A 26,812-nucleotide genomic window follows, 5' to 3' on the forward strand; every position below is an offset into this window, starting at 1 on the left:
CAGAGGAGCCTGTTCTGCCCATTTAAGAAAGCCATACCTCACAGGTCACAAGTAGATCATGAAAACACGTGTAACTGAGATTTTGCCCAATTGAACCATTTTATTTTGTAATAGGTGCTCATTAAGTTGAGAGATAATGTTCATACTCTTTTTAAAAAAATTATTTGACTGTGCCGGGTCTTAGCTGTGGCATGTGGGATCTAGTTCCCTGACCAAGGATTGAACCCTTAAGAGCACGGAGTCTTAAACACTGGACCACCAAGGAAGCCCTCAACTGAATCATTTTAAACCGTCACTAGGAACTGCTGAGTAAAGTCTCCCTTACAGGAGCTGGGTAGCCTGCCCCAGAACTTTTTGGGCCTGACCACAGGGTAGGCCCAATGGCTTTCTGTTGGTATAGAAAGAACCAGGGAATTTGCCCTGGGAGCCTCTCACAATCAAATGGAAGGGAATTCCAGGCAAACAACCACAGTCCTTCAACCCTTAGGTGAGGTCATTCAGAGGCAACTGTCGTGCACTGGGCCCCAGAAGCACTTGATGCACTAAGCCCCCTAACTACTCTTCTTAACACATAATCCACCTCCCCTTCCAGGGCTTTCTGTGATCACCTCCAACATAAACTGCTTGTACCTAATCCTGTCTCAGGCACTCCTCCTTAGGGATCCACACCAACTCACCACATTGTAGTAGAGGAAGCAAGTGCTACCATCCAAACGAGGCATATAAGGAGAGAGGGGATAAGAAGGACAAGAGGTGGAGACCTCCCAAGAAGCCTCCTGAGGACATACTTGACCATGAAGGCTCAGACACCCAACTCAGGGTAGTAGAGGAGCAGATGTGCATTAATGAAACTCACAGAAACAGAAGGTGAAATCACACATTCGGTGCTTTTAATTCAAAATGAAAACAACATCATCAGACCTCTAGCATCCACCTGACACCACCTTCTCTCCCCATAGACTGCTGGTGGGCATGGGCTGGGCTCAAAAGGAGTTATGGAACCTCTCTGCTGAACTACACTCACACCTCTGTGAACTGTGGTAGGGCTGGACACTGACAAACAAAATCCCTGATGATGGTACCTAAGTAGGTGCAAAGGCAGAGGCCAGCTCCCCAACTCTGGAAGTCTCAAGAGACCCCTTTTGCACTCCGATGACTATGCGTTTTGAAGAAGAAAGTGGGCTGAGTTCCAAGTAGCTCTTCCTTACTACCCCAGCACTAGGGACTGGTGGACTGGGGGCTGGCTGGCAGGGATGGGAAAAACGGGGCCAAGGACAAGCAGGGCTGGCCCAATGCGGAGGTCTGAATAAGCCACAAGGCAGCTCCAGGCACAGGATGTTCTGTGATTCCACCTCTCTACCCTCTCCCCAGACCCCTTTTCTACCAGCTTGTCCCATCCATTTGTCCTGGGTGTGGCAGCACGCCAGAGCTGAGAGCAGGCTGGGAAGGAGGAGGCAGATGCCAAATTTTACCTGACTGTGTGTCCCTTTAACACCATCTCCTTGACCTTGTGAGGACTCCCATCCCAGTGTGGGTCAGTGGGACCAGGCAGCACTGAATTCTTTCTCTAGACCCTGGACAAACTGGTCATTGAGGAAGAGCAGCTGACCATGGGGCAGGAAGCGAGTGAGGATGCCCTCGATGCAGTCAGCCCTCAGCAGGAGGTTGGCACCTCCTGGGACTAGCAGTCGGAGGTGGTCAAGGAGAAGGCGAGCCAGCAATCGAAGTGTGCTCTCCACCAGCAGCAGGTTCTCATGAGTATCCAGCACCAGGGCAAAGCCTATAGAGAGCACGCCTAGCCACACCACTGTCCGAGGCTCCTGGAAAGGGTCCCCTGGCGCCAGGCGGAAGGCCCCACATGGGGCCTCATGAAGGGCAACTGGGTCATCTGAGGACTGGGGCTGCAGGTCCACAGCATGCCGGCCACACGCCTGCTGCTGCAGCTGGTACATGGACTCCACCTGCCTATGGAAAATAGGTGTGTCACAGACTTGTCATCCTCAGGATCACCCCTGGAGCTAGGAGCTGCCATTATCCCCCTAACTAGATGTAGAGACTGAGACCTGGAAAGACCAAGTGCAGTGACCCTGCCCAGGGCCACAGTACAGAAAGCATGAGCCCAGATAGGAATTTAGGCTCCAGCCTCCAGGTTCCGAACCATTTCACTCTATGCAGCCAAGAGAAGGCAGGCACTGAACACAGCTCCTTGGACTGGGAGGGGGCATCAGGGGAAAAAGATCCCTCCCCTAACTGATTCACAGAGGCCTCCTCAACATCTCAACAAGAGATGAGAAGTGGAGTATAAGCTACATCCAACCCAGGATTTCTGTAAACTCTCCACCCTCACCCCATCCTGAAGCCTTCTCCAAATAGAAAAGAAAAACCTTCTACTTGGACATCCAGGCTTTTGAAATCACTCTCTGACCTCTCATGAAATCACCTTTCAATCTGGGCCATGTAAAGGCTGCTCTTAAAGACATGTTTGGTTTTCTGTGCCACATAAGGGGGAAGAGGCCCAGAGAACCAAAGAGGTAACAAGAGGCTGGCCCACGGTTGCCCCAGAGTGTTAACCTCCACCCAAAATGCAGAGGGGCCAGGAGACTCCGGCACCTGTTGGTTCAGTCTGGGTCTGGGAGGAAAAGGTCCCAGGCCAGCTACCCCATCTGGAACAGTGTTTCCCAACTATATACTCTCTGGATCCTAGGCTTTCAGGAGGCCTTTGGTGCCCATTCCCATAAACTACATTCTCTCTCCTCTTTAAGGATTCATAAAGCTTAAAGATACACTAAGGGCCCTGAAAAGTCCTGCATTCAAAGCATGTTTAATCTGTACTGTTTACACTCAAATCCCAACTCTTTCACTTTCTAGACTCTCTAGAGCTCATCTGTAATCTTCAAATTCCTTTAACTCACTATATACTCAACTGTAAGGTAGGAATAATATACCTACCTCAAAATACTGTTTCAAAGATAAAATGAGTTCATATACATGAAATACTCAGAACATAAAATGCTTACTATATACAGGCTAAATAATATTAACTACAAAAAAGTTATAGTAAATGCTAAATAACTATAATAAATAATCATGATAATAACATTATTTCTTTAACCCCTTTTCATGTAATACTTGTGAACAACCGGGAAGACTCTTTGAAAGCACTATTCTAAAAACTTTCTGCTTCTTAGTCCTCCTGTTTCTCTGTGCCGTTCCAGAAAACCTATCATAATCACTGACTAGGAAGCCTTGGGCCCGGGCTGGATGGTGTGGTTACCTGGCCACAGCCAAAATCTGCTCCTTTCGGAGAAGTCTGTCCCTCTCAGCACTGTGTGGTTGTGAGTCATTGGGTGAATTCTCGGCGCCAAAGAAGCAGGAGTAGAGCACTCGGCAAAGGCCCTCCTCAGCCTTTGCGGCCCGCAGGGTGTGGATGAGGAAGGCATGGACCATGGCTCTGGAATGATGATACAGAGAAGTCAGACACTTCAGTGAGATGAGTGTCTAACCCCAGCAGGGGAGGCAACCACAGAAAACGTCTGGCCTAGCTCCGTCTGGAGGGTGGTGTGGCTGGTCACTGGTCCTCCTTAGCCACCCAAGACACATGCCCAGCTCTGGCCAGCACCTCTGCCCACAACAGAGTCTAGTGCCTAAGATATCCTGGACAACCCCAAAGCCAAGTCTACAAACTGCTGGCCAGGAATTTTTTTTTTTTTTTTTGGTAGTAGGCATGAGGTTTATTGGTCATAGTATTTTTTTTTAATTTTATGAAATTAATTTTATTTTAATTTTATTTCATCTTAATTTTATAAAATTAAGAAAGTTTCATTTGAAATGTAATTTTATAAAGCATTTTCTCTCTCTCTTGTATTTTTAAAACTGTAAGTTATCAGAGTAAAGGGACACTGGGGAGATGCTCCAGACTGAAGAAGGCAAAAGACACAGGACAGAGGAATACAACCCTGGCAGAGAAATAGGTAGCTTCAAATTACAGCATTATTAGGATACCTGGAAGCATTTAAATATGCATTACAGGTTAAATAATCGTCTTGATCAATACTACCTGGTTTTGAATGTAGGGGAATGTCCTTGTTTTTAGAAAATACACACTTTAAGTACTTCTAAATACACAGGTGAAGGAGCATCATATCTGCAACAAACTGAATTGGAATATTACGTATACAGGACTTCTTTATAAAAAGTTTCTTTCAGTCTTGAAATTGGTAAGCCTGCTGCTGCTGCTAAGTCGCTTCAGTCGTGTCCGACTCTGTGCGCCCCATAGACGGCAGCCCACCAGGCTCCCCCGTCCCTAGGATTCTCCAGGCAAGAACACTGGAGTGGGTTGCCATTTCCTTCTCCAGTGCATGAAAGTGAAAAGTGAAAGTGAGGTCGCTCAGTTGTGTCCAACTCTTAGCGACCCCATGGACTGCAGCCCACCAGGCTCCTCCGTCCATGGGATTTTCCAGGCAAAGTACTGGAGTGGGGTGCCATTGCCTTCTCCGTGAGATCAAGTCAAAACAAAGACCATGAAATAGAAATAATAATAATGTCTGACTGGCTAAGTGACCAGCCCGGGATTGAAAGGTAGCAGGGATCTGTGACTAAGGGTAAATAGATCGTCGGTTTAAACGAGTTAAAAATGAAGGTTCCAGAAGGCGTTTTAAAACCGGAGCCCGAAGACCTGAGCTGACCTCCCATGACCCTCTAGCCACGAGAAGATTACGTCATCAACCTTCGCCACGGGTCTCGCGCAACCCCGAGGCGCAGTGCATCTGGGGGGGCTGTAGTTGCTTGCCCCTAGCTAACCAACTGTGTGGGGTGGGGTGGGGCGGACTGAGTGTGCACCGCAACCCCGGGCCGCTGTCCTCAAGGCGTGGTACTCACCTTTCCTTTCGTGCCTGCAAACTTCTAATAACGGGCCAAGTCCCTCGGGTAAAGGGGCAAAATGGCGGCTGCGCGGCACCGGGGCGCCTGCGCACGTCAGTAGCGGGCGCACGTCAGTAGCGGGCGCGCGTCCGAGCGTGACATTCTCAGGGTGGGCGAGGTCTCATTTCCGGAGATGTGCTCCGAGGGCGGGGTGTGGGCGACTCGCATGGTCTGACAAAGACCCTTAGTCCCAAGTTCACTGTGCGGCCTATGCTGGTCACTCACCGACTGAGTATGCGAGGTTCCCACTGGTAGTCCTGCACCAGCCGAGTTCCAGGCCATTTTCCCCGGCGGCCGCGCGGGGGCGTAGCGACCCGGCTTGTGGCGCTTCCGGAAGAGGCAGGGTCTGAAGGTGCAGGGCGGGCGGATCTCAAACTGGCCCACTTGCGTGGGAACCCGGGTTGTGTGTGTGCTTACTCAGTCGTGTCCGACTCTTTGCGACCCCCATGGACTGTAGCCTGCCAGACTTCTCTGTCCATGGGGATTCTCCAGGCAAGAATACTGGAGTGGGTTGTTATGCCCTCCTCCAGGGGATCTTGCCAACCCAGGGATCGAAACCAGGACTCCCGCGTAGCAGCGGATTCTTTACCGTCTGAGCCACCAGGAAAGCCCGAGGGAATCTTGAGGGCACCTGTTAAAATTCAGGTTGCTGGGCTTTGGCCCAGAGAATGAAGGCTTGGGGGGAAATAAGCATATTTAGGAAGTTGAGGGAGCAGGGCTTCTGTGTGTGTGTTCCTCCGATGGGTTAAGACTAGGGCTTGAGGAGGGGAGGGGGAAAGACTAGGGCTTGGCTTGGAGTGGACCGATTAAAACTGTGGTCCCAATCCCGTCTCCAGCTGTCACGGACAGTTCAGTCATTTTACTGGGCCCCAGTGAAGCCCCATAGGGTTTAGTAGACCGATTAATTTTTCCTTTCACACTCCTGCCTCTAACAAGCTTCTTCCTTGCCCCCTCTTTGAGGGAGGCTATCAGAAGTATATAAAGGGGACTTCTCTGGTGGTCTAGTGGCCAAGACTCGGTGCTCCTAATGCAGGGGGCTGGGTTCCATCCCTGGTTAGGAAACTAGATCTCATGTGCTCCAACTAAGAGTGGACATGCCAAAGCATTGGAAGATCCTGTGTGCCACAGCTAAGACCTGGTGAAGCCAAATAAATATATGTTAAAAGGCGTGTGTGCACGTGTGTGTGTGTGTGTGTGTGTGTGTGTGTGTGTGTGTGTGTGTAAGTGCTTCCCTATTGGAGTCTTGGCTTAGAAGTGTTTGGGGCGCTGCAAGACTTCTCTGGGCCACGTGGCTTGCCCTGGTCTCCCCAGCCCCCTACCTCCCAACACATAATCATTTTACTTATCGACAGGTCAACTGCTGCAACCTACCCAGATGTGCTCTGTGCCTCAGAACCCCACAATGGTGATTCCCTCGGCCTGGCCTGCCCTTTTCTCCCCTTTATTAGCCCTTCAAAAGGTACTCAGACCAAAACTTAGGGGAAGCCTTCCTTCTAGACTGCCCATTAGCGGTCTGCTGTCCCGTTTACACCCACTGTGAGGGTCTGCCTAAGGTGCTGATGTCTCCTTTGGGATACACCCTGGCTGTGATGCCCAGTTTCAGTCACCAGGGCCAAACACAAGGTCGACCTGCAGGCAACCCAAACACACTCCTTGGTGACTGAAGAAAGAAGGGCAGTGCAGCTCAGGCAGAGAAACTGGTGTGCAGACTGGGCTCCTCTGGCCATAGGACTCAGGCAAAGAGGCAGGGAAGGGAAGCTAGAGGAGATAGCCTGGGTGCTGGCCAGAGCATGTGGGCATTCTGGTCACAGATGCAATATGTAAATATTTTTGTATGTGGAGGGGCAATCCCAGAGATAGTGGGGCCTCAGCCAATAGACTGGGATGATGTTAGCTCAGTTCCTGGTCCCTATCGCTCTGAGCCAGGACTCATGTCTGCCAGCTGATTACAGCAAAGAGCTGACCGAGGGCACTGTTTGCTGGGGGCCAAGTGACATCTGGAACACACTATTCTGGCCTCAGTCCACTCCGCAGGCAGTGAGTCCACTCCAGGTCCCAGGCTAGTGTGAGGTACATGGAGGAGACAGCAGTCAGAAGCTGGCCTGAGCTTCTGGAGGTCAGGGGTGACCCAGATGTAGGTGGTCTCAAGGTAAGTATAGCAGGCTCAGATGTCATTTTCAACTTTTGGTAACTTGTGTCATAGGCCAACTTGTGCCCTCAAAGTCAAAGCAAGGTGCTGAGACAGTGAGGCAGGAAGGGGCCTGGGTCCCCAAAGACTGCAGAAACTTCTTGCTGAATGAGGAGCACATATATTTATTTTGTTCAACTGCTGTATGGGGTTTCTGTTAGATGCTGCTGTTGTTCAGTCGCTAAGTTGTGGATGAATCTTTGCCATCCCATGGACACTAGCACTCCAGGCTACGCTGTCCTCCACTATCTCTGAGTTGCTCAAATTCATGTCTATTGAATCAGTGATGCTATCTAACCATCTCATCCTCTGTCGTCCCCTTCTCCTCTTGCCTTCAATTTTTCCCAGCATCAGGGTTTTTTCCAATGAGTCAGCTCTTCACATCACGTAGCCAAAGTATTGGAGCTTCAGCATCAGATTTATTTCCTTTAGGATTGACTAGTTTGATCTTGCAGCCCAAGGGACTCTCAAGAGTCTTCTCCAACACCATAGTTCGAAAGCACCACTTCTTCAGCGCTCAGCTTTCTTTATGGTCCAACTCTTATATCCATACATGACTGCTGGAAGAACCATTGCTTTGAACATATGGACCTTTGTTGGCAAAGTGATGTCTCTGCTTTTTAATGGCTGTCTGGGTTTGTCCTTTCCTTCCAAGGAGTAAGCATCTTTTAATTTCATAGCTGCAGTCACTGTCTGCAGTGATTTTGGAGCCCAAGAAAATAAAAATCTGTCACTGTTTCCACTTTTTCCCTTCCTATTTGCCATGAAGTTATGGGACTGGATGCCTTGATCTTAGTTTTTTGAATGTTGCATTTCAAGCCAGCTTTTTCACTCTCCTTTTTCACTTTCATCAAGAGGCTCTTTAGTTCCTTTTTGCTTTCTGCCATTAGAGTGATATCATTTGCATACCTGAGGTTTTTGCTATTTCTGCTGGCAATCTTGATTCCAGCTTATGATTCATCCAGCCTGGCATTTTGTATGATGTACTCTGCATATAAATTAAATAAGCAAGCTGACAATATACTGCCTTGTCATAATACTTTTCAAATTTTGAACCAGTCCATTTGTCTATGTCCAGTTCTGTTACTTATTGACCTGAATACAGGTTCTCAGGAGACAGGTGAGCTGATCTGGTACTCTAATCTGTCTGAGAATTTTCCAGTTTGTTGTGATCCACAAAGTCAAAGATGATAGCGTAATGAATGAAGCAGAAGTGGATATTTTTCTGGAATTCCTTTGCTTTCTGCACGATCCAGTGAATGCCGGCAATTTTATCTCTGGTTCCCCTGCCTTTTCTAAACCCAGCTTGTACATCTGGAAGTTCTCAGTTCACGTACTGCTGAAACCTAGCTTGAAGGATGTTGAGTATAACCTTGCTAGCTTGTGAAATGCGCACAGTTGTACAGCAGTTTGATCATTCTTTGCCATTGTCCTTCTTTGGGATTGGAATGAAAACTTTTTCCAGTCTTATGGCCACTGCTGGGTTTTCCAAATTTGCAGGTATATTGAGTGCAGCACTTTAACAGCATCATCTTTTAAGATTTGAAATAGCTCAGCTGGAATTCTGTCACCTCTACTAGCTTTGTTTGTTTAATGCTTTCTACCAGTCCATCCTAAAGGAAATCAGTCCTGAATATTCATTCATTGGAAGGACTGATGTTGAAGCTGAAACTCCAGTACTTTGGCCACCTGATGCAAAGAACTGACTCACTGGAAAAGACCCTGATGCTGGGAAAGATTGAAGGCAGGAGAAGGGGATGACAGAGGATGAAATGGTTGGATGGCATCACCGACTCAATGGACATGAGTTTGGGCAAGTTCCAGGAGTTGCTGGTGGACAGGGAAGCCTGGCTTGCTGCAGTCCATGGGGTCATAAAGAGTCAGACACAGGCTGAACTGAACTGAACTGAATGCTTCCTAAGGCCCACTTGACTTCACACTCCAGGATATCTGGCTCTAGGTGAGTGACCACACCACTGTGGTTATCCAGGTCATTAGGACCTTTTTGGTCTTATATTCTGTATATTCTTCTGTATATTCATTCTGTATGGTTCTGTATATTCTTGCTGCCTCTTCTTAATCTCTTCTGCTTCTGTTAGGTCCTTCCTTACCATTTCTGTCCTTTATCATGCCCATCCTTGCATGAAATGTTTCCTTAATATCTCCAATTTTCTTGAAGAGAGCTCTAGTCTTTCCCATTCTATTATTTCCCTCTATTTCTTTGTATTGTTCATTTAAGAAGGCCTTCTTATCTCTCCTTTTCTATTCTCTGAAATTTTACATTCGGTTTAGTGTATCTTTCCCTTTCTCCCTTGCCTTTCACTTCTCTTCTTTCCTCTGCTATTTGTAAATCCTCCTCAGACAACCATTTTGCCTTCTAGTATTCCTTTGCCTTTTGGGTGGTTTTGGTCACTGCCTCCTGTACAATGTTAAGAACTTCCTGTCCATAGTTCTTCAAGCACTCTCTCTACTGGGTCTAATCCCTTGAATCTATTCGTCCCCTCCACTGTATAATCATAAGGAATTATATTTAGGTCATACTTGAATGGCCTAGTGGTTTTCCCTACTTTCTTCAGTTTAAGCCTGAATTTTGCAATATGGAGCTTATGATCTGAGTAACAGTCAGCTCCAGGTCTTGTTTTTGCTGACTGTATAGAGCTTCTCCATCTTCAGCTGCAAAGAACATAATCAGTCTGATTTTGGTGTTGACCATCTGGTGAGGTCCATGTGTAGAATCATCCCTTATGTTGTTGGAAGAGAGTGTTTGCAATGACCAGTTGTTCTCTTGACAAAACTCTGTTAGCCTTTGCTCTGTTTCATTTTATACTCCAAGGCCAAACTAGCCTATTATTCCAGGTATCTCTTGACTTCCTACTTTTGTATTCCAATCTCCTATGATGAAAAGGACATCTTTTTTTTGGTGTTAGTTCTAGAGGGTATTGTAGGTCTTCATAGAACTGTTCAACATCAGCTTCTTCAGCATTAGTGGTTGGGGCAAAGACTTGGATTACTGTGAAGTTGAGTGATTTGCTTTGGAAACAAACCAAGATCATTCTGTCATTTTTGAGACTGCACCCAAATACTGCATTTTGTACTCTTTTGTTGACTATGAGGGCCACTCCATTTCTTCTAAGGGATTCTTCCCCACAGTGGTAGATATAATGGTCATCTGAATTAAATATGCCTGTTCTCATCCATTTTACTTATAGTTCACTAAGATGTCAATGTTCAATCTTGTCATCTCCTGCTTGACCACCTCCAATTTACCTTGATTCATGGATCTAACATTCCAGGTTCCTATGCAACACTGTCCTTTAGAGCATCAGACTTTCCTTTCATCACCAGGCATACCCACAACTAAGCATCATTTCCCCTTTGGCCCATCCACTTCTTTCTTTCTGAAGCTATTAGTAATTGCCATCTGCTTTTCTCCAGTAGCATATTGGACACCTTCCAATCTAGGGGGCTCATCTTCCAGTATCATATCTTTTTGTCTTTTCATATTGTTTATGGGATTCTCGCAGTAAGAATACTAGAGTGGGTTGCCATTTCCTCCTACAGTGGACCACATTTTGTCAAAACTCTTCTCTGTAACTCATCCATCTTAGGTTGTCCTGCCTGGCATGGCCTATAGCTTCATTGAGTTATGCAAATCCCTTTACCACAACAGGGATTCCCTTGTAGCTCAGTCGGTAAAGAATCTGCCTGCAATACAGGAGACCTGGGTTCGATCCCTGGGTTGGGAAGATCCCCTGGAGAAGGAAATGGCAACCCACTCCAGTATCCTTGCCTGGAAAATCTCATGGACACAGAAGCCTGGTGAGCTGCAGATCATGGGGTTGCAAAGAGTTGGGCACGACTGAGCGACTAACACTTACTTACTTATTTACCACAACAAGGCTATGATCTATTAAGCAGTCTATTAGGTACAGCCTAACTCAAATGAGTTAAGTGAGGCAACATGTGAAGTGGACAGAGTAGAGCCTGACACATAGTCAGCACTCAGTAAATGCTGACAAATATTAATGCAGAGGCAGGATAGGAGAAAGTGTCAGAAAGGCCTTGGTCAGTACTGGAAAGCAGGTGGAACCTTCTGGTCTGGAGGCAGTTTCAGAAGAAGAAAAGTGAAATAAAATACTACAATTCAGTATCCTGTAATAAACCACAATGGAATAGAATGAAAAAGAATGTACGTATATTCTTTATGAATATGTATATATACATATATATATTATATACATAACTGGCTTGTTTTGCTGTATACCAGAAACTAACACAATATTGTAAATCAATTATAAAAAAACTGAAATAAATAAAGCCCTATAAAAAATTAGAGAAAAAAAAATTAGAGGAACTTGAAGGAAGCAGTTGGCTGGATTTGAGGCCTCACTCACCTGCCTAGCAGTGACCAGGGGCTACACCTTCCCATCATTTCCCTTTCCCCTACTCTGGCTATGGGCAGAGATGCCCATTACCCAGATCCCCAGCTCCACTCTTCTCAGTGGCCCTCCGAGTTGGGGGGTTTGCCTGAAGTCCCTTCCCCATGCTCTCATTCTCCATTGCTCTCTGCCTACTTCTGGGTGAGGCCTGCCCCACAATGGCAGGCAGCCTTGTGTTGTCCCCTTCCCATCCCCCTCGACGCCCACCACCCGAATGCACATCGTGACTGATACTCAATTTGGACAGCAGTCTCCATTCCCCACTCACCCAAGCCACTGCAGGGTCCTGAAACACTGATGGGCAGCCTGGCTTAGAAAGCTATACTGCTTCTCCCAGACATCAGGACCAACCCCTAGGTTCTGCTTACACACCTCCAGGGACAGAGGAAACCTACCCCCAAGACAGCTGGGAATGCTTACTGATGATCTTTACAAACCCTGAGACCTCAGGCCAGACCAGTTGAGCCATCACCTACATCTGGATGAGGGGAGGGCAATTCCATGGATTCTGTCAGCCCCAGGCAGATTTTTTTAATGTTTGATAAGAATGTCCCTGATGGCTCAGACAGTAAAGAATCTGCCTGCAATATGGGAAACCTGGGTTTGATCCCTGGGTCGAGAAGATCCCCTGGAGAAGGGAATGGCAATCCATTCCAGTATTCTTGCCTGGAGAACTCCATGGACAGAGGAGCCTGGCAGGCTACAGTCCATGGGGTTACAAAGAGTTGGTCACGACTTAGCGACTACACTTTCACTTTCAAGAATTTTTAGCTGTTTCTCAAATTGTAGAGGAGGAAACTAAGAGGAAGAGATTTACTGAGAGTTCAGGTAGGCTGAGATTGAGTGGATATGGCTGCCCTAGAATAAAGAAGACCAAAGTAAGGCAAGCCTTGTACCTCTATCCCCCTTCACCTCCCTGGGCCATCTCAGAGATGACGTGCCCTATGTGGGTCACTAGACAGCTCCCTCTGCCTCTGTACCAAATCCCCTCCACAGCCCCCTAACTGCTTCTGTGGTGCAGTAGGACAAGAGTCTCCTACACAGAGCAGCTGGGATTTTCCTTTGTAATCCATCACCTAGGGGCATGTCCCTGTGCAGAAAAGGCTCAAACCCTCAAGTTGGCCCCTTTCTTTTAATTAAATGTTTTTAGGATTATCCTTTTTACCCATCTGGTCTTGTAATCCCCACATTGGCTCTAAGTAATAGCAGCCATAGAAGACTCTTGTATGGCACTTGGAGTAGGCAGGCCCTGTTCTCAGTGCTTTGTATACACCAACTCATTTGATCCAATTCACAAGCCTTTGATGGAGGGGCTTTACTATCTCCATTTTGCAGATGAGGAAATTGAGGCACTGAGATCAATCCTTGTCCATAAATTTCAGTGTGTTTCATGCCATCCCCATGTGTCCCCTTCTCCTCCATCCCCTCAGGGTCACCACAGAGATTGTCAGCCCCCACCTCCAACTCCTAGAGGCCATAACCCCAGCCCTGCTTACCTGCAATAATCTAACCCTGGGAGCTCCCTTCCCACCCGGTTTGGATAACCTCCTTCCCTGGTATTCCCAACCCCAACCCAGAAGGCCCCTTCCAGAACCCTCCCCTCAGGGAGCCCCAGGCCCCATGTTTGGCTGGGCTCCAGGAGGACTAGGCAGTCTGTGATTTGTCCTTTCAAAAGGCTGCTCTTCCTGCAGGGCTGAGAGCCAGGAGGCCCAACGAGGCAGCTCAGACCCGGCCACGTGAGGCCCCTTCCCTTCCCGCTGCCCCAGGCCCAGATGACTCAGAGCCTGGCAGCTGCGGTCACCACCCTTCCCCAGGGTGTGAGTGCTGGTGTGGGCAGGGTGGGGGAGGAGGCAATCCTAGCAGCACTGCTTGGCATCCACACAAACTCCTGTTGGGTGGGAATGCTTCTTAGCTTCTGTCTCATAACCAACTGTCTCTTTTGAACAATAGGCTGAGTAACTTCACATTATCCAACATTCTCTCAAGGCACGGATTTCAAGGCTGCAGAACAGCAACTTCTCCATCATTGCTCAACTTCCCTCTCCTGATTGTTTCCAGATTCCACATGGCTACAGACCTTCTTGTCTAAACATCCTTCCTTTCTGTACCAACAGTTTTATTGCTTCTGGAAAGTAGGGTGCTTTTGTGTTCAATCCCAGGGATAAAGACTTCTAAAAATCATTAAGTTTTCTAGATGACTGTGAGCTGTGATCACTGGATGGACTCAAGCCAGTGACCTACAAGCCAGTGACCTAAAGGGTCACTTTAACTTTTTAAAGAATCTGACTTGAGAAAAAATTAAGACTAAGATTAGCATTTCAACATAGGAGAGTCAGAAGACAGGCTGAAATTCCTGCTACTGCCATACCACAGCATGCAGGTGCATGCAGCTCTGGACAGTGAACAGAGCTCTTTGCTATAAACAATCACGTTTTCTGGTTAAGAGAGAAATTAAAATTTACCAATCCTAATGAAAATATGGAGCAACAACACTCTCAGACACAGCTGGTGGGAGCTAAGTTGGTATAGCAACCTTGGAGAACTATGTGGAAAATACACACGCTGTGATCCAACAGTTCCACCCCTGGTATAGTCCCATCACATTTTGAAATAGTCTCAAACAATCTACGGGCAGAATGAAAATCTACGGGCAGAATGAAAATGTTCTCTCTCTTAACTGTGGTGGCAGTTACCAAACTGTACATCCACCAAAACTCACAGAAATATATACACAAAAGAGTGAATCTTTGCTTTAATTTTTAAAAGATTTAAAGACTAGGGAGGGACTTCCCTGGTGGTCCAGTGACTGACTCCATGTTCCCAATGCAGGGGGCCCAGGTTCAATCCCTGGTCAGGAAACTAGATCTCACAGGCCACAACCAAGACCCAGAGCAGCCAAATGAGTAAACAAATAAATGCCAGGGAATTCCCTGGCATCCAGTGATTCGGACTCTGCTCTCTCACTGCCATGGCTCAGGTTCAAGTCCTGGTTGGGTAACTAAGATCCTGCAAGATGGATGGCAAGCCCCCAACCCCCCAAATTTTAAAGGCCAGAAGAAAAACAAGTAGAACGAACAATTTAATTTAGGAATATATCCATATAGTGAGAATAAATTATTGGTAAAAGAAACAGGATGGACCTCGAATCATTATGCTGAGTGAAAACAGTCAGACACAAAACTGTATGAAGCTCAAGAACAGGTAAAACTAATGTACTACAATTGAGGTTAACTAGTGGTGATTCCAGAGTGTAGGTAACTGGGAAAGAGCTGGAGGAAACCTTCTGGGATGCTAGACATGTCGACACGTTGAGCTGTGTGGTGCCTTCTCACATCTGTGCCCTATGTTTAAGATATGTACCTTTGAGGAAATGTCAGTCTTTCCCCAATTTAAAAAGAAAACATTCTTTAAATTGTCATTGCAAATGACAAATAGCAAGCAAATCCAATGATCCCCAGCCCCCCGACTCTGTCAGGCCTAGCACAGGAGCCTGTGTGACTCTTAAACCATGTGAGTAAGCTGCATGTGGCTGCTCCCAGGCTCCTAGCCAGAGGTGGGAATTCCTGCCCTGACTTGGCATAAGCAAAACAACCTTTAAAACTGGCTGACAGCCCAGGATTTTAAACCGCTTCCTTGCCTGATCCACCCCTCTTTTTGAGCATCCAGGAATAAAGTTATATCTTCACTTCCTGGTAGGGACTGCAGTACCTCTGCCCTATCCTCTGAAATTCCCAGGACAAGGAGGTCTTGGCCCAGCCCAAATTGGAGAGGTGAACCCTAGCACCCTCTCTACTGGGCCCAGGCACCAAGGCCTTCTCTCAGGGAAGACTCTTGTCCTCACTTGATCAAGGTCCCTTCCTCTTGTTTCCCCTGCAAAATGAGCTAAATGTGTGACCTGGTGTGATTAGGAGACACTAGGTAAAAGTGTTTGGGGCAGACTAAGTGATCACAACTGACTATGATGGGTTGTGAGTGGGGCAGAGGTGGCCACAGCTGTCAGCACCTAGCTCATTCTGGGTGGGGTTAGACACTCAGCCCCCATTGCTTTCTCCTCCCCATGTGATCTGATCCACATAGCCAGGGTGGTAAGAGGACTCTTAGAGCAGAAGCTAGGCAGCCTAGCCCCACCTTCTTATCTCTTGCAGAGGTGGGAAGGTGAAGAGTGAGAGTCCTGGGCAGCTGGAATATCTACTCTGCTTGTATCTGCTGTGTGACCTGGGGCAGGTGAGTGCCCTTTGAGTATCCAGGGGCCTTCCTCCTCATAAAACCAGACCACTTGAGCATTCAGGGTGGTACAGGCAAATCTCAGAACTGTGCCAGGGCTCTCTCTCTCCTCTCCCTCTACTTCTTCCTCTTTCTCAGGGGTCTGCACAAGTATTTTCCCTTTTCTAGGGCAAATCCCGTCACCCAGATAAGGCTGGCTTGGTGCCAGCCGCCTGCTCAGTGGAGGGGGCTTCTGGACTACACTTCTTGAGTAGAAGCCCAGCCCCCACCCCCACCCCTCCAATATCATCCCTCCTACCTACTGTGCCCTTGCAGCAGGCTCAAGACCAAGACTGAAGACCAAGGAGCTTAAGAAACTTGGGATCGGGGGGACAAGTTTAGACTCAGCCTAGGACTCTCAAGTCTCTTCTTATTGCTCTGGCAAGAAACAGCCTGTTTTCCCACCTGCAGAATGGAGCGAATAATCACAGCAAGGTAGAACTTTAACAAGAAGTGGGAATGACACTTGACATGTTGTATGAGCACTCTGTATCAGGCAGTGTCTTAGTTGTACATTTGCAAAGGAGCCCCTACCATCATAGCTCATATTTGGGCTGGTGTGGGAGAGAGTAATTTGCTGTGGTATTCCAAGGGGATTTCCTGACACATCCAGATTTCTGGTTCTCCCAGATCGGCCCTTTCCTACTCTTTTACCTTGACCCTGGCACCTCCTAAGTGGTGGAACCTTTGCTGAGTGCTGGGGATAATGAAAGTCATTTCCCTAATAGAGCAGGGAGGCTTCTGGGAGGCATTAACATTTGAAATTGAATCTTAAAAGAGAAATAGCAGCTTGAGGAGAGCATTCCTGAGCATATTGCAGATGCAAGGACAAGAAAATGTGAAGAGCAACTATGGGGGATTTAATTCAGCAAGAGGTGAGGAATGAGGCAGCAGAGGGTCTAGGTCCTAAAGGCTGAGACTTTTAAGTTTCTGAAGGCAATGGTGAGCCACTGACAGTTCTAGAGAACAGACTTGATGACATCATTCTTGCCTTCTTGGTGCAGAATTTAGGAATGGAGAGCTAGTTTAGGAAGATGGACCCCAGAAGTGCTTGAGAAGCCAGATGAGGGGAACAGGGAGGCTGAATCCAAAATCTTGGCAAGACTTGGGAAGAGGGTATGAGGCCACCTCCCCAGGAGTCTTCCAGCCCCAATCCGGAGACTTGCCTCTGCTGTATTCCACCATCAGGGTCTGCCATAGTCTTATTAAGGGCTCCACAGGACACAATGCTACTTACTCAGCTTGCTCAGTGCTTTATTGAACCAAGACCCTTCTAGATGACTCAGCAGAGCCTTCAAGAAGCCCTGCCCATTTCCCAAGATTCAGAATCCAGAAGTGGCTGGCCTTAGTTTAGCTGCTTTCATAAAATTTCCTTTTGAATATCTCCAAATCTTAAAAGTGTAAAGATTTTGTTCACACAGACAGGCACATGTATACTCCTGCTGCAGGCAGTCACACTCACTGAAATGCCTCAGTTCAGTGGTTTGTGGACAAGGCATTGTGGGTCTATGGCCATCCATGCACCCACTATCCATCCACACTTCCATTTGTCCATCTGTCCATCTGTGACGAGACAGCAGCAAGTTCTGACGTGGGTTCAGCCCCCAGGGTTCACAGCAGTGAGGGCTAGGTTTCCAGTGGGCTCAGGATGCAGGCCTTAACCCTCACCTAGGGGCCTCCATGGATAATAACATCCCTTTCCGAGCCACAGAAGCCAGGGCCAAGTGGGTTATGAATGTTTGTATCTTTAACAACTGGACAGGGAAAACCTAAACCTTAGCCTGTAACTATCCTGAGATGGAAAAAAAAAAGAGATCAAACATACAAATAACACTGAAACAGGAAAGAGGAAGAGCTCGTGCCTGTGCTGGAGATGTTCACATGAAGAGACGGGAAGGAGAAGGGAGTTTGGCACACACACTTAGGAGTATGTTAGCACCTGGGACATGGTGCTAACTCCGAGGGTAGCGGTGGCTCCTTCTAGGAGGCTGGAGCTTTCTCTCAGCCACATACATATAAACAAAGCTCTTAGGAAAAAAGAGGCTTTTCTGAATACAGCAAGACAAAGGGTTAACCCAAACAAGGAAGAAAAAGACACCAAAAAGGCTCCTGTTAGACACAAATACTTCCTTTGAGCTAGACTTAATCCAATTTCACTTAGTCAGCAGGCTGGGCTCTCCTGGAGTGAGGATGGGGGTGTCACCAGGATACGGAACATGACTGGAGTGAGACAGAGGATCAGGGCTGGTGCAGGCAGACAGGACGCCCTCACCATCTTTTCCCTGGACAGCAGACCCTCAGCCCCGGAGGCCACAGGGCGGCTGATGCCCAGGCCGCACAAAGTAAGGAAGGCGGGTGGGACAGTTGCTGGCCCTTCACTGGTCCTGCAGGCGGCTGCAAAGCTCTCGCCGGCTCCGCTCGCCAGCCCAGCTGCGTGTCTTGAGTCGGAAGGTCTTCATTTCATCCTTGAAGTCCTCATGGTTCATGGGCCGGTAGTCTTGAGGCTCACAGAAGGTCTAGGGCAGGATGGGATGGGGCAATCAACATGGGGACCTGGGCAACTTCAGAGAGGACTCTATCCTCCCTTATCCGAGGGCTACTGCCTGGTCAACCCCTTTCCCTGTAGCCCAAACCTCCCACGGATGCTATGGCCACCCCAACCCGTGGTACCGGGTGCTGTGGGAAGAAGTCCTTGTAGCCGCCTTTGAGGATATACATCTCAGGATAGTAGAGGCTGGGGTAGTCGTTGGAGGCTCTGTCTCGTTCCCTGATGAAACGGCACCTGCGACCAGTAGGGGTGTGGGGTGAGAGCTGGTTGTACAGTGGGATGTATCAGGGGACCTGCTCCACGCAGCCACTCCTCTGGGAACCACAGAAGGCTTGAGTGCAGGAATGTCAGCCACAAGAACACTTTTAGTTCAGTCTGGCTAACTGGGTTCACAAGAGGTTGGGGAGACAGAAAAAGGCAAATCAAAGGGGCTCTGTGTTCAGAAGACAGTTACACAATCTCTGTCCGAGACATTTCTTCTGGGCCAGGAAAGTGGAGGCAGAAGGGAGACAAGTGAACCAAGTTCAAGAGGTAAGAGTCAGAAGGTCTGGACAAGGCTGGGTGAGGAGATGGAGAGAGGAAAGAACAATCGAACCCTGGAAGGGCCAGCATCACTGAGGACTGGGACAGGGCCTTTGGATTTTAAGGACACCGCTGGAGAGTTAGAATTAGGTTTTGTGGAGATGGCGGCAATGGACAGAGGGAAGATGGGAGGCCTGACGGAAAGGATGAGAGGAGACAGGAGGACAGTGCCATGCACAGGGAAGCAGGGATACGGTCTGCTCCAAGCTCCAAGGTGAGATAAGAGGCCCAGATCAAGGAGGGGCCAGGGCCGGGCTCACGCCTCTTGGCCACTGGATGGTTCCAGCACTCGAAAGCCTAAGCAGGGAAGGTAAGGAGCAGCACTAGCTGGCTGGGCGGAGCCAGGACTCACATGCGGGGGCCCCGCTCAGATGAAAATTCACAGTGGAAAATGAGGATGATTCTCTTATCCAGGCTGCAGGGTGTGATGGGGCTCTGTAGCAGGAAGGTCTCGGCATCCCGTTCCAGAGGCAGGTTCACAGCAGTCTGCCAGAGAAGCCAGGGGTCAGGCCGCAGCTGTGCGTGGCTGACCCTGCCCTGTGCGGTCCCCATCTTTCAGATGAGTGACTCCACCTCTTGAAGGGCAGATCCTACCCCATGAGAGAGTGCATCCTCTGGGCAGAGGAAGGACAGAACTGGATGAGTCTTCAGGGCCTCTCCCATCACCCTGCCTCACCTTGATGTGCCCGCCTTCATACTCATAGGGGTATCTGCAGTCAACAATCACAAACTTCTCCACGATGTGGCTGAACTTGCCTGTCAGCAGAGCCACCACCTGCAGGAGGCCGCAGAGGTGGGTCCCAGTGGTTCAGGCTGGCAGGCAGGGGCTGACCCGGTGCTTGTAGCCTGACTCCAGGGGAGGTTAACAAGCAAACAGAAGTCCCAAAGGCACTGAAAAATAACTCATCCCTGCATACCGTTTCTGGTGAGATGTACTTGAGGTCTTGGTGCTTTCCATCCACAGTCTGTAGGAGGAAGGCCTGAAGGGAAAGTGAGAGAGAGTGACATTGGCAAAACTAGGAACCTGAGAAAAATGAGTTTTTCCTCAAGTCTGAAAGCCAAACTTGCTTGACTTTCCCTTTTTTTAATATTTATTTGTTTTATTTGGCTGCATCCAGTCTTAGTTGCATGGGATCTTTGATCTTCACTGCTGCATGTGGGATTTTTTGCAGCACGTGAACGCTAAGTTGTGCCACGCGGGATCTAGTTTCCTGACCAGGGATCCAACCTGGGCCCCCTGCATTGGCAGCGTGGAGTCTTAGCCACTGGACCACCAGGGAATTATCTGCTTTGACTTCAAATTAAGGTCTGGTTCCCATAGCAACCAAGGTGCCTCTAGGGTCTGATCCCCAGAAAACAGCCTTCCAAGGGGAAATGAAGATGGGGAGCAGAGGATATGAACCCTCCATGCCTCCTGCCCCCATGCTTTGCCAAGCAGGCCCCAGGAGGCCCCCGGCAAGATGGAAATCTTTTCCAAGGTGGAGATACCACTGATGCCCTGGACAGATTTGAGATAGGAGATCAAAGAGAGCCAGAGAGAGGAGTCTGGGTGAGACTACAGGATAAGATGCAAAGGACAAAATGAGGGGCTTCTGGGAGAGTGGGAGTCACTAAAGCAGTCGCTGGGCTCAGGGGCCACATAGTAAAGGCCCGAGCCTCCTGAGGGTCCCACTGCTGGTACCTTGGAGTAATCCCCGATCAGTTCTCGGTGGTCACTGTCCAGGATATTCTCAATCTCATCATGACACAGAGACTTTGAGCGGAGAATGCGGGCTTTCTGTGAGGCAAGTGGCAGCCAGGGTCAGGGGTGAGGCTGTCCCTCAGTGCCCTGTCTGGTTAGCATCCCCCTTCCTTGCACCCTGCCCCCCTCTACAAACCCAGCTGAGACGGGCTTACAGGGTGGACTTGGAGGGTGGCAGTCCAGCCTAGTCCCAGCCCAGGACGGGGGTACTCACGGGTTCCTCAGCTTCCTGCAGTTCCTCCTCTGGAGGAGTCACGCTCCTTTTCCGCTTGTTCTGTACAGGCAGATCCCGGTCCTGCGGGCGCTCCAGCCTCTTGAGGATGGGCCGGATCACACCGCAGGGCATGGACGGAGAGCGGAAGAGCCGCTGGCACTTGCTGTACATGATGAGGTCCTGGCAGAGGTAGCAGGTCTGGGGTCAGCATTCCTAGCCCCTGCTTTCCATCCCAGTCTCACTCAGAGGGTAGGGCTCCACCATTCCCAAGTTTTGAGGGGCCTCTCCAGGGGCTCACCTGTTCCTCTTCCTTTTCTGAGGTCTTGACCAGTGGGGCACTAATGAGGCTCTCCATGCCTGGGGGAACTACATCATTTTCCTGAGGCCAGATCAGCAAGGGTATGGTCACACTCGCAGGCACAGGTCCAACACCTAAGGCCCCAAGTCCTCCAGGGCGGTTTTCCCAGTTCTCCCAGCAAAATTCCAGGCCAGCAGCCCTTGGTGACCCTGCTCATACCGCCACACAGGACAGCCCCCAGGACCAGGAAACTGCGGGGCCCCACTCGCCAGAGGGACTTTAGCATAGATATGAGAAGCATGGCAATACAGGAAGACCAGGCTTCCCTTTGCCCTGCCCATCCACCCTCCACTGCAGCACCAGCCACTTCCTCTTCTCTGATTGGCCAGAGGTCAGGCTGTGACTCAGTTACCTCCAGTTCTTCTGACATTGAAATGAGGTCATAGTCTTGCTGTAGGAGCTCAGAGCTTACCTCTTTCAGGAGATCTCAGGAAGGGAGAGGTAGGGGGCCTGACAAGGCAAGGCTGTTTACCTTTAAGTCCGTCTCCAGGATATCCACGAATCCATCGTCTTCCTCAACAGCCCCTGTGGAGGGGGTCACGGAGAACTGGCATCGGGCCAGGGGGATCAGTTCCTCGACTTCCATCTTCCGCTCAGGGGTGAGACACTGCATGGGTGACAAACAGACAGAGGAGACTCAACATGGGGCCCGAGACAAGTCTCCACCCTAACCTTCTGAGAAATAAGGTTCCCACTGCCTCAGGGCTCAGGATCACCCCCAAGTTTCCCAGGCTGCCTTCACAGGCACCTGCCCTCCGCGCATGCCTGCCCTGCAGGGGTCAGCTCTCCTGGTATACCATCAGGTCGGGAGCCGAGCTTGGCCTCTGGGCAAAGGCTTCTCTGCGGCTGGCCCACTCCCCAAGAGCACGGGAGTGGCTGGGATGTTTGAGTTTCCCTGGCATCTTGAAGACAAATCCATCCTGTGGGCAATACAGAGGGATGCATGATCAAATGCCAGAAAACCGCTCCAGCAAGCCCCCCTCTCTCCCTGAAGTGCTTCGATTCTGGCCTTCTGGAAACATACATTCTCTTTGTCCTCCCCAGAGCCGTGGGCAGCTTGGTCACACGCCTCAGTCTTCCTCCAGGTGCCAGACGCTTGGGAGTTGGTGATGTTCCGTAGCACAGGACTGTGGCCCAGAAGCCTCCCCTAGAGAGCCAGGAGGGCAGTAGGTACAGAAGGCTCCATTCCCCTAGTGCCAGCCCAGGCCATACCTTCTCCCATCTCTGCTCCAACTCCCCCAGATCCCCTGTCCACCTCCAAAGCCCCATCTCCCATAGCCAGACAAGGGACACCCAACTGCTTCAAGTCGACCTTCCGAGAATCAATCCAGGTCCCTCCTGCCCTCTATAATCCTAGCCAGTAGGCCCAAGTCTCTCAATGGGCCTCAGAGGACACTCACCGGCAAGGACTGGAAACGTCGGATGGCAAACTGCTCACTGCAGAAGGAAACAGGGACACCTCAGGGCTGGAGAGTCAGGCTGTGCCAGAGAACATGCAGGGTGCCCCTCCACCACAGAGCCCTGTACATCCTGGGGCCTATTCCACCCACACGGGGCAGGGAGCCTGTGCAACGAAGGCCAGAGCACTTACTTTTGAATAACTCGGCTGGCTGCCTGGATGGCCTGTTCAAACCTAGGACAGAGAAGGGTCCCATTCAACCTAGGTCTCCTCACAGCCCATTGCCTATCCCCAGCCTTGGGTCCTCAGTCCACAAGGCCCAGGGGAGCCAGAGCTCAGGCCAGGGGAAAGAGGAGGTAGGAAGAATGCAGCACCTATCATGGGCCCAGGTATAGGGGAAGAGGGAGATAAGAGGCAGCCTGGGATTTTAAAAGCTGCCCTGAATGGAAGAAGCCTGAAGAATGGCAGTGACAGAGACAGCTGGGGTAGGTCTTGGGGTAGCTGAGGAGTTACCAAGGCAACGGTCTCACCAGCCTGCCCACAGGCCTTCCACCTGTATGCAAATCACCTCAGCAGGGCCATATGGCTGCCAAGAAAGGCATCCATCCATCCCATGACAGGCCTTGTCCTGAACATGTGGGTGTCTGCAGGGCCTGGATACCAGCAAGGCAGGGCTTCCCTCCCCTTGTGTGGGATAGTCCTGGCTCCTCCAGGACAGGGGACTGGTTCAGTGTGCCCCTGGATCAGCCCCGGTCTGCCATGTCAGACCCCCTAGTGACAAATGTCCAAGGTCATAACCTCTCCTCCCTCCTGTGGAATTTTAGAACCCAGCCTCTGTTCCAACCCCTCCTCCTGCCTTAGAAGAGACCAGCAGGCAAAGAATTCCAACAGATGTTCCTTCTGAGCCTAGCTATGTTACCAGAGACCACCTGCCAGGCAGGGCTTTTGTGTGTCTCTGTGTACACACACACACACACCTCTTTCTGTGTAACTGTTAAGGCAGGTGCAGTGTTGGTGGTGGGAAACTGAGGGCTAAAGTGTCAGGAGGATAGCCCCCCCACCCCTCACCCAGGTGGGGCAGGGTGGCTGTATGCAGCCAACCTGGCACCAGGATGACCAATTTAATTGGCTTGGTTTTCAGTCTGCACCTGGGCCCTAGGGGTAAAGCAGGTTCAGCTCTGTGTTATCATCAAAACCCAACCTGCAGTCCCCACACCACCACCCAATGCTCTCCCCATTTCCTGTTTATGAACAAACCTGCAGCCCAGCCCAGTCTGATCAAAGGCAGTGGGAGGAAAGACAGCCACCGCCCTAAACCCAAATCCACAGTCGCTCAGCCCAGGCCGGGTTTGCCCGTTGTTCCCAGTAACGCCTGCTCTCCCTTCTGGGGCCTGAACAGCTGGATGGGAACAGCTGTGCTCTGGAAGGTACTACTCCTGCCCCACAACCAAGAAGCAGAGAACTGTGTTGAGCAGAGCCCCTCAACTTCTCCACTCTCCTTCACAAAGGGCCTGGTCCAAGGGTTGGCCAGCGGATGAAATGTCACTGAAACCAGTGGTGACTGATAGGAGGGCCAAGGGCCAAACCAGCTTGCAGCAACTGTTTTGTTTGGCCTAGAGTAAATTAAAAACTTTGAATTAGTTGGACCATATTTTAAAATTTTGATAATTCACAGGAAAGAAAAATACGTGCATAGGCAGAAAGGGCACATACAGTCCTGTATTCCCACAAGAGGCTCCCTGTGGCTACTGTCCTGAACCCATTCTAAGCTGCTCCCATGATAGTAGACCCTTCCCTGAGACAAGCAGAATGCCGGGACATGGAAAGGTCAATTAGTGCCCCTATACAAGGGTTTAGGGAGGTCTGTTTGCTCTCCCAAGCTCCCCTAGTGAGTTTAGGGTGGAACTAAGATTCTCAAGGGCAGGTTCCCCTCCTTGACCGTGTGGTCCCTCTTCTCTACTCACGTCTGCTCTGCCATGTTGGGGTCCATAGGGCTGGGAGAGTCCATGCACAGACCTGAGAGACAGAGTGCCTTGGTTTGAAAGTGGTGGCATTTCCTGCACACTTTTCCCTACCATGTCCCAACACTATTCAGAGAAGGGGGGAAAACCCGTTTTTATCTTAGGTCTTGATACATTAAAAACTGAAACAAAATCCACCCATAGACCCCAAGGGCTGACACATGGCCAAGTTACACAGGGCTCCATTCCCTATTTACTATTCTTGCTGGAATTGCCTATTACTATGGAAACTTTAAAGCCTAAAGTTTAGGCTTTAAACCAAAATTCTGCTAAGCATTTTTCTTGAACTGATTTAAAATAATTTGTTCTAGAAAAGATTACAGCTTTTAATGAAAGTTAAAGCCGAAGGCAAGTGAATGTTATAAAATGACAGATTTTCAGCCTAATTGCCTCCCAGGTGGGGCTGTGGTTTAGGACTTCGGTGCCTAGTTTTAAATAGTAAGATTTCATCTCCCTTGGAGGACCCCACCCAGCACCCATTGCTCAGCCAGTCTATGCCGGCTGTGGCATGCCCCACCAGAAGTGGGCAGGGGGAGGCTGCCGGGGTCCCATCAGGTTGTGGTGAGGATGTTAGTCTGATCAGCAGGGAAGTAGGGAGGCTCAGGTAGCCCCCCAAACTCCCCTGGCACCCCTGGGCCTCACCTGCATCAGAAGATTCAGAGGACTCAGACGACAGGGAGGATTCAGACGCCCGACGGGACAGGGATAGGCATGTGAGCAGGCTGCCTACCTGACTCTTTGGGGTCTCGCTGGGAAGGGAGCAGGGACCCAGGGAAGGAGAAAGGTAAATGTGGGGCTCAAGGGTTGGCTGGCCCATGTTCCCACCAACACCACCACCCACTCCCCCCAACCTCTGAAGTGCCCTTCCAGTCACTGCACTGTCTCAAGGAGGTGATGGCATCAAGGATCTACCCTCTTCTCAGGCCTTCTACAGAAGCCCTAATGTCTTCTCTTTGTTGATTGATTAAAGGTTCTCCTGGGTGCAGGGAAGGTGAACCCAGAGCAAGAGCAAGGAGTTGGGCTGGAACCATCCTGAGGAATGGTGGGGCAGCAGACAGCCCTAGAGGGCCATCCCCTAAACTCTAAAGGTCCCTACCCACCCACAAGCCTTTCTGGAGGAATGGCCAAGCCTTTGGCCTTTATTGCTTCAAGGACAACCCAGCCTGGAGCTGCAAACTTGCTCAGGGAACAGGACCAGTGTTTAACCCCTTTACCCCAGGAAAGAACTGAGGGTAGAGGGAACAGGACCACCCTCAAATTCCCCGTCCAGGCTCAGGATCCCCTGCCTGGGGCAAAATGGTGGAGATTTGAGCCAAGATTAGGGAGGCAGCATGGTGGAGGTGGGGAAGAGGGTCTCCAGAGAATGTGGCAGCCAAGAACAAGTCACCTGGAGGGTGTGAGCAGCACAGCTCGGTCCTGAGCCTTGAAGCAGGCTGTGTCTGGGATGCCTCTCCGTTTGGCACCCATGCCGGGTTCCAGAGAGGCCTGGGACCAAAACCTAGTGCGGGCCTCCCACCCTACACCGAGCATCCCTGGGGCCCCCTACCTGCCGAGCCCAGCGAGGTGGTGCATAGTCTGGGTGAGGGTGGTGACCGGAGAGGAAGCGGCCGCGCGCTCCGGGGACCCCAGGAGGCCATGAGCCCCCAGCCCGAGGCCCGGGAGGTGGCCAGGACGCTGGGCGCCACCGCGCATGCCGGCCGGACTGAGAGCCGAGCCTGCCACGGACTCCGGCTGGGGCAGCTCCATCGCGGTGGGGCGGGCGGGCCTGGCGTAGGGCGACCAACAGACGCCGGGCACAGCTGGCCTGGACGAGGTAGGGAGCCGGCCCGGGGTGGAAGGGAAGGGAGGGAGGAAGAGCAAAGGGGCAGGAGCGAGAGAGGAGAGGGAAGTGGGGAGGGTGGGGAAGGGAGGAGGGACACGGGGACAGGCTACCAGCCCAGGAAGCCTCTAGCAGAGGCTGCCACCTCCACCTTCTTATATATTCGAAAAATAACAGCGGCCGCGCCGCCGGACGCCACCAATGGGGGCGCAGTAAAGAAGAGAGGCGGGACAGAGGGCGGGGCTACTATGTTGGAAGGCGCGGAGGCTGGACCAGCCCGGCCTCACCCAGTTCCAGGCTTTGAGTCGGGTAGAGGAATC

General features: G+C 50.2%; 2 protein-coding genes across 7 annotated transcripts; both read right to left on the reverse strand.

Moving 5' to 3' along the window:
* Positions 1-868: 868 nt before the first annotated feature.
* AP5S1 (adaptor related protein complex 5 subunit sigma 1) lies at positions 869-5,249 on the reverse strand. 2 transcript variants are annotated; one of them, XM_005214871.5, is made up of 3 exons: positions 5,146-5,249; positions 3,275-3,451; positions 869-1,965 (listed from the first exon to the last, which is right to left on the reverse strand). In XM_005214871.5, exons 2-3 carry the CDS (start codon positions 3,445-3,447, stop codon positions 1,536-1,538), a joined length of 603 nt encoding a protein of 200 aa, XP_005214928.1. In that variant the 5' UTR covers positions 3,448-3,451; positions 5,146-5,249; the 3' UTR covers positions 869-1,535.
* Positions 5,250-17,040: 11,791 nt separating this feature from the next.
* CDC25B (cell division cycle 25B) lies at positions 17,041-26,638 on the reverse strand. 5 transcript variants are annotated; one of them, XM_005214565.5, is made up of 16 exons: positions 26,220-26,622; positions 25,316-25,422; positions 24,617-24,668; positions 22,845-22,886; positions 22,654-22,690; positions 22,278-22,400; positions 22,051-22,173; positions 21,726-21,860; positions 21,194-21,274; positions 20,896-21,075; positions 20,622-20,717; positions 19,858-19,920; positions 19,617-19,715; positions 19,293-19,426; positions 18,481-18,592; positions 17,041-18,326 (listed from the first exon to the last, which is right to left on the reverse strand). In XM_005214565.5, the coding sequence occupies exons 1-16, from the start codon at positions 26,417-26,419 to the stop codon at positions 18,186-18,188; spliced, it is 1,725 nt and encodes a 574-aa protein (XP_005214622.1). In that variant the 5' UTR covers positions 26,420-26,622; the 3' UTR covers positions 17,041-18,185. The 5 variants fall into 5 exon arrangements, with proteins under 5 accessions (XP_005214622.1, NP_001178344.1, XP_005214625.1 ...); NM_001191415.2 differs by lacking the exon at positions 22,278-22,400 and having other exon boundaries at positions 26,220-26,638; XM_005214568.5 differs by lacking the exon at positions 25,316-25,422.
* Between the last annotated feature and the right edge of the window lie 174 nt (positions 26,639-26,812).

This window comes from Bos taurus, chromosome 13 (genome assembly GCF_002263795.3).
Source record: "Bos taurus isolate L1 Dominette 01449 registration number 42190680 breed Hereford chromosome 13, ARS-UCD2.0, whole genome shotgun sequence".
NCBI lineage: Eukaryota > Metazoa > Chordata > Mammalia > Artiodactyla > Bovidae > Bos > Bos taurus.